Source organism: Stegastes partitus, unplaced genomic scaffold (genome assembly GCF_000690725.1).
Source record: "Stegastes partitus isolate 25-593 unplaced genomic scaffold, Stegastes_partitus-1.0.2 Scaffold77, whole genome shotgun sequence".
NCBI lineage: Eukaryota > Metazoa > Chordata > Actinopteri > Pomacentridae > Stegastes > Stegastes partitus.
The window spans coordinates 564,528-575,184 of NW_007577808.1; the positions used below are offsets into that span (position 1 = coordinate 564,528).

General features: G+C 41.2%; 2 protein-coding genes across 3 annotated transcripts in view; one reads left to right on the plus strand and one right to left on the minus strand.

Moving 5' to 3' along the window:
• The first annotated feature begins 306 nt into the window (after nt 1-306).
• On the plus strand, nt 307-7,342 carry usp30 (ubiquitin specific peptidase 30). Of its 2 annotated transcripts, none has more exons than XM_008276581.1 (13): nt 307-385; nt 2,025-2,134; nt 2,842-3,015; nt 3,100-3,203; nt 3,304-3,402; nt 3,589-3,634; nt 3,718-3,812; nt 3,903-3,962; nt 4,062-4,148; nt 4,320-4,400; nt 4,586-4,808; nt 4,903-5,011; nt 5,907-7,342. In XM_008276581.1, the coding sequence occupies exons 1-13, from the start codon at nt 315-317 to the stop codon at nt 6,157-6,159; spliced, it is 1,512 nt and encodes a 503-aa protein (XP_008274803.1). In that variant the 5' UTR covers nt 307-314; the 3' UTR covers nt 6,160-7,342. The 2 variants fall into 2 exon arrangements, with proteins under 2 accessions (XP_008274803.1, XP_008274804.1); XM_008276582.1 differs by lacking the exon at nt 307-385 and adding an exon at nt 641-661.
• Nucleotides 7,339-10,657, minus strand: part of alkbh2 (alkB homolog 2, alpha-ketoglutarate dependent dioxygenase) — a 12,306-nt gene continuing 8,987 nt past the window's right edge. The window contains exons 2-4 of the mRNA XM_008276580.1: nt 9,610-9,898; nt 9,338-9,536; nt 7,339-9,271 (exon numbers count right to left, since the gene is read on the minus strand). Coding sequence (XP_008274802.1) covers nt 8,962-9,271; nt 9,338-9,536; nt 9,610-9,886 — 786 coding nt within the window. The 5' untranslated portion in view covers nt 9,887-9,898 and the 3' untranslated portion in view covers nt 7,339-8,961. The remainder of the gene's footprint in view (nt 9,272-9,337; nt 9,537-9,609; nt 9,899-10,657) is intronic.

Genomic DNA, 10,657 nt, shown 5'->3' on the forward strand with positions numbered 1-10,657 from the left:
ATTGCTGCACAAAAATCACAACAAACTACTCCGAATAAGAACAAAACAATAATAAATGTAGCAGTGGTTCAGATGGCGGTTTATTTATTTATTTATTTATTTATTAAAAGCATTAAACTCGTATTAGTGGTGAGAATGGTTTGCATTTTGTCATACATTTTCTTCACCGGACTTAACGTCGTTAATCATTTCTGAAATGTGCGCCACAAACATTTGGTGGTCGGAGTGTTACCGGTGTGACACATCAGTGCGCTCCTCCGCGGGTCCGTCCTGAAACACGGAACCGATGGCGAGAGTTCCCGGAGGACAACAGGATGTTGTGGTGCCGACCAGAGAGCTCTGATAAGCTCGTTGGGGAGTTTCTTGGCACCGGACCCGTAATCAGGTAAAACCTCTCAACGTGGAAAACAACAACAGCTGCAACTTTATATCTAGAGCACGGTGACGGACGTTAGCAAAGCGGGTCACGGTGCCGTCGTGGGTCGGAGTGTAACATGCGCAGACACGCAGTCCGCTTTAATGTCACACTTACTAAACCTGCTAACGGAGGTCCGCGGTGACATTAGTGGGGGATTCTGTGTGTATTTCAAGATAGCAGCTTGGATGTTTGTTCATGGAGGCGACATAGTGCGCGGAGGGCAGCCTGACCTCGGTGTTGTCGGTAAGTTAGCACAGACGCTAAAGCTAGCTTCTCTTCTCCGGAGTGTGTGCTGTTGACAGAGTGAGGTTTACACACTGGACAGGTGGGATAGTTAAAAACGCTGAAAGCTCAAAATATATCCCGCACATGGTGGTGAATGATGGTATCCAACACTTCAAGCCTGCTAGCCGGACTACTAGCACACCGGGTCATGTTGATGTTGGCTTTGCGTCATGCCCTCTTTTTACCGCAGACAAACTAATTGGATCACAGGGTTAGTGCATAATTAATTTATTTAGCTTTGCGTTACGTTCTGTTTTGTCTTGGTTTTGTAGGTTAAAGCACGCAGTCATTACAAATGGAAAAATATGCTGTAAAGACTTTCGAGCCACATGGTTGAAAGCAGTGAAATCTCTCCTTTTTTGCATTTTCTTCAATATAAGTCAGAAACTGTGTTTTAAAGAGTCTGTAGCCTCTCTGGTATGATCCAAGCTGTCTGTAGATACTGGACTTTGGTCTTGATATGGTTTAATATGGTCCAGATACGAAAAAAACAGTGATTGTTCTGTTTTTGCCATTTCAAAAAAAAAAAAGAAAAGAAAGTTTCACTCGCCAGACACTGTGTTTGAGTCTTAACTAGCTGTAGGACTTTTTTTTTTTTTGCAGATTTGAACAGTTCTTAATCAGAACCTGGTCAACAGTGAAATCTCTCTTTTTTGCATTTGTGAAAATGCAGTAGAAGTGATGCAAATCAAAGATAGCATTTTAAAGGGTCTTTAGTCTCCCTGTAAGCACCGTAGTTTCACGTACAGTAAAGACCATCAGTATTTGTTGCCTTTTTTCCTCTCATTTCAGACCATTGGATAAATCCAAGTGTCTTGTGTTTAAAGAAAGGAAGCCGCAATTAATACTGGTTTGAAGATTTTCAGTTCTTATCATTTGAACTTGGTGCTGGCTGAAACCTTTTTTGGGGAACTGCCAAACAATCCTCTCTGCAGGAAAAACCCTGCACACAGAAAAGATGCTGCTGCCTTTAATTATATATCATGTTGGCATCATAGCCAACAATCTACTTATTGTTAATTATAGGGCCTAGACACTGCTGTTAGATCAAGTCAAATCAGATCAGGTTTATTGTCATTCTGCTGTACACACACAGTAGTACAGACAAGACGAAAGAGCGTTTCTTCAGGTTCATTTAAGTTTTGCGGAATGAACGCCTGGGATAGGACACTAAACGTTCACTGTCGCTGTCTCCTGAAGGGGCCACTGCGTCCATGAGCGCCGCCATCACCATGGTGATGTGGCGAATAGGCAAAACACATTTATTTCTGTTTGACTTCTCTCCAGTTGTGCTTCTTTATGATGTGTTGTCTTTTTGCAGAAACAAGATGATAAAAAACTGGGGTGTCATTGGTGGGATAGCTGCTGCCATTGCAGCCGGAGTTTACGTTTTGTGGGGCCCCATTACAGAGAGGAAGAAGAGAAAGAGAGGTAAGAGTGAGTGTGGCAGTGTGACACACGGATTAAGGGTCGACCAGTATGTTTTCTCAATGCTGATGATTAGTAATCAAGGAGACTGATAGCCGATATGTGGAAATGAAATACATTTGCTGTTAAATTGAAACTCTAGTTGTCAACATGTTGGATATCATAAACTCCAACATGGATTGCCTTTATTTATTTTTGTTTTACATATGTTTAATTAGGGTTAGCACCGCTGCCTCGCAGCAAGAAAGTTGCCGGTACCAAGTTGAGGTTAATTGGTGATTCTAAATTGTCCGTAGGTGTGAATGTGAGTGTGCTTGGTTGTCTGTCTCTAAGTGTAGCCCTGTGATAGACTGGTGACCTGTCCAGGGTGTTGGATTAAGCGGTGCATAGATAATGGATGGATGGATGTGTTTAATTAAAAGAGAACCCTTCCACATTTATTCTTCTATGTTTTGAGGCTGTTAGTTGTGATGTGTCACAAATGTGACAGTGCTTTATATGAGACATTGCTACAGAGAGGGACAGACAGCCACACAAGAGCTAAAATCACATTTTTTTTATATTATTAGAAACTGGTTAAAAACATAATGATACAATAATCGCAAAAATGCAGAATACGCGGGCTGATCATCAATCGATCCTTCACACAGGTTTTATGTTGGACTCCGGTTACACTGCAGTAACTTCCAATGACTTGTTCTTTCCTGCAGGCATGGTTCCAGGTCTGTTAAACCTGGGCAACACCTGCTTCCTGAACTCTTTGCTTCAGGGCTTGGCGGCATGTCCGTCCTTCATCAGGTGGCTGGAGAAGTTTTCAGGTTTACCAACAATCCAGTCATGCAAAGACAACCGGCTGTCTACTACACTGCTGCAGCTTCTCAAAGGTCTGTCATACAAGTCAGTAGAGCGTGATGGACATGCTGCGTTAGTTCATGTTTTTCACACGGGTGCTGTTTCTGCACCGACAGCTCTGTCCAGTGATGAGCCCGGGGAGGAAGATGTGCTTGATGCCGGATGCCTCCTGGATGTGCTCAGACTGTACCGGTGGCACATTAGCTCATTTGAAGAACAGGTTAGTCAGTAATGCTGTTGAGGTGTTTGGTTTTTTTTGCATTATGTAATGTAGGGTGCAGTGTTTTATGAGTCCTTTCTTGTTGTTTATCTCCTCTCAGGATGCACATGAACTTTTCCATGTTCTTACATCTTCCCTGGAGGAGGAGCGGGATCGTCAGCCCAAAGTCACTCATTTGTTTGACATGCAGTCGCTCGAGGCAAGTTATCACCCCCCTACGTGCACTCAATGCACTTAAATCTCTCTTGCATGCTGCACCCTGTCCTCTGCAGTTCAGTTTAGCACATGTGGAGTCTAAAGTTTTTGCACCATTTTAATCTAAAGCTCCAGTCAATCTTAAAACTGCAGCCAGTGGATTCATTTTTGGTCTTTATTTTTATCCCAGAGTCTCCCTGATCAAGATGACAAAACTATGACCTGCAGAAGTCGAGGTAAGAAGACAAAGAAATCATTAAACCCTAGATAATAAAAACATAAAGAAGTGTATGTATAATCCGTGTTATTTGTTTGGCAGCTCCTCTTCATCCGATTCCGAGTCCGTGGAAGTTTCAGCATCCTTTCCACGGTCGCTTAACAAGCAACATGTCCTGCAAGCGCTGCGAACTACAAGTGAGGGTTTTTTGTTTGTTTGTTTTGTCAGAGAAGTGAATAGCAAGTTGGTTTGTGTTGTATGACCTCTGCTTTGTGTTTTTTATTAAGAGTCCAGTGCGATATGACTCCTTCGAGAGCCTGTCCCTGTCCATTCCCTTACCTCAGTGGGTAAGCAAACACATCAGGAGCACATGAGTGTTATTATTATTATTATTACAGTATCTTTGTGTAATAGTTTGTTTATTGTCATTTCATCTGTGTTCTCAGGGCCGGCCCATCTCTCTAGATCAGTGTCTTCAGCATTTTATCTCCTCAGAAACCATCAAAGAAGTGGAGTGTGAAAACTGCACCAAGGTACATTTACTACAGTATCAGTGTCTTGTTAAATTACGGTAAACGTTTTGTTGAATGATTTACTGAAAAGCAAAGACTGGAAACTTGCTGGTATGTTTTGGACTAATTTTCTTTACAAAGATGTGTTTTGCAGACTTTCTTTCATCTCTGCTGTTGATCATTTCTCTTCAGCTTCAACAAGGGACCACAATTAATGGGCAAGTCCTGGAAAGCCAGAGGACAACATTTGTTAAACAGCTAAAACTGGGAAAGGTAACTGAATTCAGAATGTCTCTGTCAGCGAAATATGAATAGACTGAGATCGTAATTGGCAGTTTGAAAGTCTTTACCAATTTAAAGCACTTTAAAATTCTGTCTAATTAATTAAAGAGGTGTAAGATTAGTGGGTAGATCACGGTTTCTCTTTATTTGCTAATGACGGGTGTTGCCTCTGTTAGCTCCCTCAGTGCCTCTGCATCCATCTACAAAGACTGACGTGGTCCAGCGAAGGAACCCCCATCAAACGGCAGGAGCACGTGCAGTTCACAGAGTATCTGTCAATGGACCGCTACAAACACAACAGCTCCACTCTGAGGACTCAGCGGATCAAATGCGCTCCAAAAGCCATAAAGGCAGAAAATTCCGATGATTCCACGGAGAAGCCCACCGCTAATGGCACAGGTATGTTGGGTTTTTTAATCTGTAGCATCATTCTACTGCAAAGTCAGTTCTTTTTTTGTCATGCATCATTCTTTTTGTATATTTTCTTTTCCAGATGCAGAGCATCACAACAACAACAAACCTTTTTCTAATGGAACCTGTTCGTCTGTATTCCTTCAGTCTCCGGGTGCGAACCCACAGCTCAGCCTCACATGTGACTACAGGTAAATAGAAGAAGTTCAGTGTTGTGGTGGCAATCAGGAGCCCTGTTCACAAGTGGGACACATACCAGAATAGAGAAAAAAATCAGAGCGCTCTTGAGCTGCTGCTGCTGCCTTTATGTTAATCTGATGGCATTCAAGTCTTTAATTCATGCTTTTATTTGTGTTGAAAACTATCAGGAAACGTTACTGATTCAAACATGAGATTGGCATTTAAAGTTACTGTGAATGTAAAAGGGTGCACGGACAAAATGATAATTAAGATTATTTCATTCAATACTAAGAGGTAGATATGTTTTAACAATATTGAGGGCACATTTTTTTTTATTGCATTTTGACAGTTAAAATGTTAAAATATTATTTTCAAAAATCAGAACATAGACTAAATCTTTTCACGCCTTCACTCATTGCTGTCTCTTTACAAAATCTAATTTAGTTTCGCATTTAAACAGCGTCTAAAAATGTAACAGTCTGAGACTTTTTATTGAGGAGTAATTTGTATTCAAATGATTCTCACATTGAAATGGGTAAAAGGCAGAATGGTTAAAGTGTTAAAGCATTTAAAGTTTAAAGAATGGAGACAGCTTTGTTTCATAAGGATTGCTTCTGTCACGCAAAATTACTTTGTTAAAAAAAAAATCTTTATCTACATTGTAGATTAAAAAAACACCAGTATTTGCTCAGGGTGTGTGTATCTGATAGTGTTCAAAAGAACAAATTGCACTGGTTCTGAAATTAGTCCCCCACCTGCAACGATAGGTGGGGAACTACCTGAAAGAAGCTGAATGAATGTATCAAGACCAAACAACATGTGCAGATGACTCCATGCAGGGCACCAGTAGTGACTTATGGTCAGTGATCAGTATTTGTCTTTTGATCACAGTGTTGTTCCTTCCAGCTCTACAGAGTACCTTTTCCAGCTCACGGCTGTGCTGGTTCACCACGGTGACATGCACTCAGGACATTTCGTCACGTACCGCCGCAGCCCTCCCTCTCCTCGCAGCTCTTCTCCCTTCAGCTCCCAGTGGCTGTGGGTGTCGGACGACTCGGTACGCAAAGCCAGCCTGCACGAGGTGCTGTCTTCCAACGCCTACATGCTCTTCTACGAGAGAGTTCGAAGGCTCAGCCTCGCCCTGCGCTCAGAGGAATAACCAGAAGCTCACAGCTGGACTGACTTCTACCTTTCCAATCAAACGGCTACACTTGATGTGCCAGTTACCAACAGGCGGCTGTGTGACGCTGAGAGCAGAGAGGAAAGCCATCAAGACTTATTAAAACTTTCATGGGTCACAGCAACATGGTGAAGGTCACAGTGTGATGTGTTCTGGACTCTCTGCCTGCTGCTCTGATCAGAGCAGGAGGCTCTTAATCCCAAAGATAATGGACCTGCAGGATTTTAGTCAAATATCATTGATCATGTAAGCTACTTTTCTTTGACACGTTACAAAATCTGTCGTAACGTTTTGGCTTCTACAGGACAAAGAAACAGGAACACCTGACAATGTAGTGCACGCTGAAGTAATAGCTCTGCAATACATCATTGATGATGCTTATGTTACTTTTGTCGAGGCAGTCAGAAGTGTCGACTCATTCTGTGGCATTTTTATGATGCTGTAGTTTCAAGTATTACATTTGTATGCAATATGCTTTAAGGTGTTCTTGTTATTTTGTCCGTGGCCTGTACTTTACAGACACCGACAGAAGTAGTGGATTAGGATTTATCAGAGATGTGATTTAGGAGTTGTTACATATGAGAAGTCATATAGGTAGAATTTCCCTTAACTCTGGCTCTCTGTTGTCTAATCTAACTTGCCTAATCATTCCCAGCAGTGTACCTGATCTGTATTGGAAATAACGTTTCGATCGACCCGGTTCAGCTGTTGAATTTGATATTTAGCTGTTTCCAAATATCCTCACACTGTCGTGATTTGCAGAGCAGAACAGTTGAGGATCAAGTGCCATGTTGTTGAGATTTTTAACTCCTGAAACCACGAGTGCTACCAATAATGTGAGCGTCCAAAGAGGACTCTTCCCGAAAATATGACGCATCATAGCCATTTGGCCTGGTGTGGGTGTTTCACAGATTAATACTGATCTGTCCTCAGTTAAAGTATAACTGCAAGTTTCTGGGCAAGTTATACTGATTGTTTTTTAATTCTGTGTAACTGAGAACTGCCGTTTCCTACTGAACCAACTAAGTCAAAATGAGTTGTGGTGCAAAAAACCCCTTAATGTTTGCAGTTTGCACTGATGTATATTCATGTGAGATTGTGTATTTGTGTGCAGTCTGTCAAGGTGATTGTTTTCAGGTATTAAAGAACATGCAAATGTGAACTTTTAGAGGTTTTGTTTATTAAAACAGGATGATAATTTACTGCTTTTATAACAACAGAGGTTGTCTGTCAGTAGACAAACATGGATCAAGCACAAACTTTCTGAGGCGTCCTTGACCAAAACGCTGAACCTCACAGGCAGAACATTTTTCAAATGAATAAATAAAATACATCATTTAAAGAGGTGCCAAAGGCAGAGACTGCCAAAATAATATCTGGTCAAGTGGACCACCCGCTTATAAAACCTTGAGAGTTTTGAAAGCTCTGGAAAAGGAAAGCAGTAGATGTTAAGGTCTGTGCTTCAAACTGTTTCAAGGCCAGAAAATGAACTTTAATGTTGATTTCTTGTTGAAGTCCTACAAAGTGGCTTAATCAATACATCAGCCGCCCTGTCCAGCACGTTAAACCCATTATAGCAAAGTCTGACAGGGTTTCAACCAAGCACAGAATCTATGGAGTGTAATTCAAAGAAGTGACATTTCTAACTGCTTATACAGCTCTCCTCCAACATGTTGAAGGCTCAATTTGCATTTAACACACAGAGACCTGTTATTTTACAGCTTCAACACAAGTAGTTGAATATCGTCTAAATGGGCCACATTCAGTAAGAACCAGTGATGTTTCATATAAGGTTGAATTGTTCAAGGGTTTTCCCATCTCAGATCAACAGAGCCTTCTGATCAGCCATCTCTGATTTGCTTGATTTAAAACAGTATCTGAGAAACTTTAGTTTGATATATCAATTACTTTCTAAGATTACTTTTTTTTTTTTTTTTAATCCCGTCGACCCACTTTCGGCTTGTTTTTTAGCACATTGAGATTTGAAGCTATGCTTGAATGAAAACATTACAGAGACAATAAAGGATGAAAGCTTGACATTTCACTAGAATTTCTGGGCATATATTTTAAAAAAATAAAAATAATTCCCAGTTATATTTGAAGAACCAGTTGGATTAGGCGATAGAGCAACAGTTTTGTTTTTGCGACACCAACAACCTTTTTTTTTTTTTAACGATCTGACTTTTTACAAAGGCTTAAATTTATTCACATTTCAACTCACCCATAATTGAAGATTATCTGATCTACATGTTCAATGTTGTACAAATAATCGCAAAAAATGTCAGGCTTTTATCTTTAAAAGTTACTGAGATATTTATACATTATATTTATATCATTTAAGCCTCAAGAAAGAAAGAAAGAAATCTGAAAGCATTTGCTATATGAATCTAAACCTCCACAGATGTCTTTATAAATATCCAGATTTTGTACTATAAAGATTTCAGGCAAATCAGAGATGGTTGAGCAGAAATAGTGATAAAAATGTGATGATTTGAGATGGAATGAGGTTTTTATTAAGGCTGTCAGCTGCTATACAAAACTAACATCTTCCTAAAATAAGCTGAAGTGGTGGTTGAAGGATTTTGCTGAAAGTTTTCACTTATTTCACTTTACTCTTGTTTAATCTCTCAGATTCAGCTGCAACATTACTAAACACACTCTGAAGTTGGGATGAGTTGATGCTCCAGAGGACCTTTGCCTAAACTGAAGCTCCACTGTCTCTTAGTCTCTCCTGGGCAGCAGTACATCTGGTCCAGCTCACCATCTACACTCCGCTTGGTCTCATTTCTTGCTGGCCGGTATGATGCGTCTAAAGGTGAGGTTGATGCGAGGCGAGAGGACCTTCTTGCGAACAGGAAGGCTGTGGTACCAGAAGGTGTTGGTCGGCGGGTTCATGAGGAGAAGGCTTCCGTGAGCGAGCTCCAGCTTCACGGGTTCAATCTGTCGGCAGCTCTGCTTCCCTCGAGCGTCTCTGTGCCTGAAGATGAAGTCTCGTGCTGCTCCAAAAGAGACGGAGGCGATGGGAGAAACCGGGTCCAGCTCCCTCTCGTCGTCCCGATGCTCACCCATGCGGTCCAGCCCGTCTTTGTACCTGATGGAAGACTTTCAGCAGTTAAACCTTCCTCTAGATTTACAGCTTCTATTGGTAGTTTCTCACCTGTTGACCAGGACAAAGTTGAATGTCCGTCCTGTCGTTTTGGTGACAGCATCCCGAATGTGCTCCAGGGTTGGAGTCCATGGGCGGGCCGAATGTTTCACCCCAGAGTACGTGTAAATTAGACCCACATCTCCGTATGTTGCCTGCTTTCTTGGTATATCGTGCATCTTTCCAAACACATGCACCTTTGCTCTCTCTCCTGGAACAAAAAAATGCTCAATTAAACCTCAACTTCTGGTCGTAACTTCACAGAAAAAGTGCTCCTGTTGTACCTGTTGAGTAGACCACCTCCTCCTCCAGCTGTTTAAAAAGCTGGTCTGCTTCCTGTTTAGAGAAGAGCAATGCATAATCACAGTCCAGTCTGTCTGCCTCTATTTTTCTCCAGGGAACAGGATGGGAGAACTCTGCTGAAGCTGCATCCTCATCCTCCTCAGCATCCTCCTCCTTCATCCTCTCACTTATCTCCAGTTTCATCTTCTTCTTTGGACTTTTTTGGACATCGCTGGTGGAAGAGCGTTTACTCTGTTCTCCAATCACAAACTTTTCCATTGCAGTAAGATGCTGTTGGTGGCAGAAGAAACAAACATTACATCAGTAAAAATCTAGTTTTTGACCTAACTGATATGCCCATGTGGTGTTTCTTGTATGATAGAAGAGACAGAATGAGCAATTCTATTTTGAAACTGCAGCGCTTCATTGACTATCTGAAAAATGCGGATTCAAACTTTTGGGTTTCATATGTAACAAACCTAAAGAACCAGTCTAGTCAGCATAAACCTGCAGGGTGGAGCTTTCTGCATCATTATTATTAGTCTTCAGAATCACTTTCTGCTTTGAACATGGGTGTCTAAATCACCCCAATATTACAGCTTAGCACAGAGTGGTTTCACAGTGTTTGAACAGAGTTGTTGGTGAGCTGGTGTGCTCGAGCTGCAGCAAATGGGAAAAGAGGGAGACGCAGGGACTGAGTAGATCTGTTTAGAGGAAACAATAGTGCAGACTTACATGTAAGCCATCTTAAGGTAGGACAGGATTTTTTTCACGACAAAGAAAACGTTTTCAAATGTAGCTTTTATACACAGATGAGTTTTCAGGGGTTTAATCTATTAAAACTTTAACGTTGACTTTTAAATAACATTAGGAGAAAAGTATCTGTAATGTGGGTTTTGTATTGTTCATGTTTTATTTACTTGTTATATTGCTTTTAGGCCTTTATTGCTTATTGCTCCAGCAGGTTGTGGATTGTTCTGGAGCTGCAGGGATCTACAGTTACTTATTCCAACAGTAGATTCAGTGTGTACGGTTTCTTGCTTGTTTTCC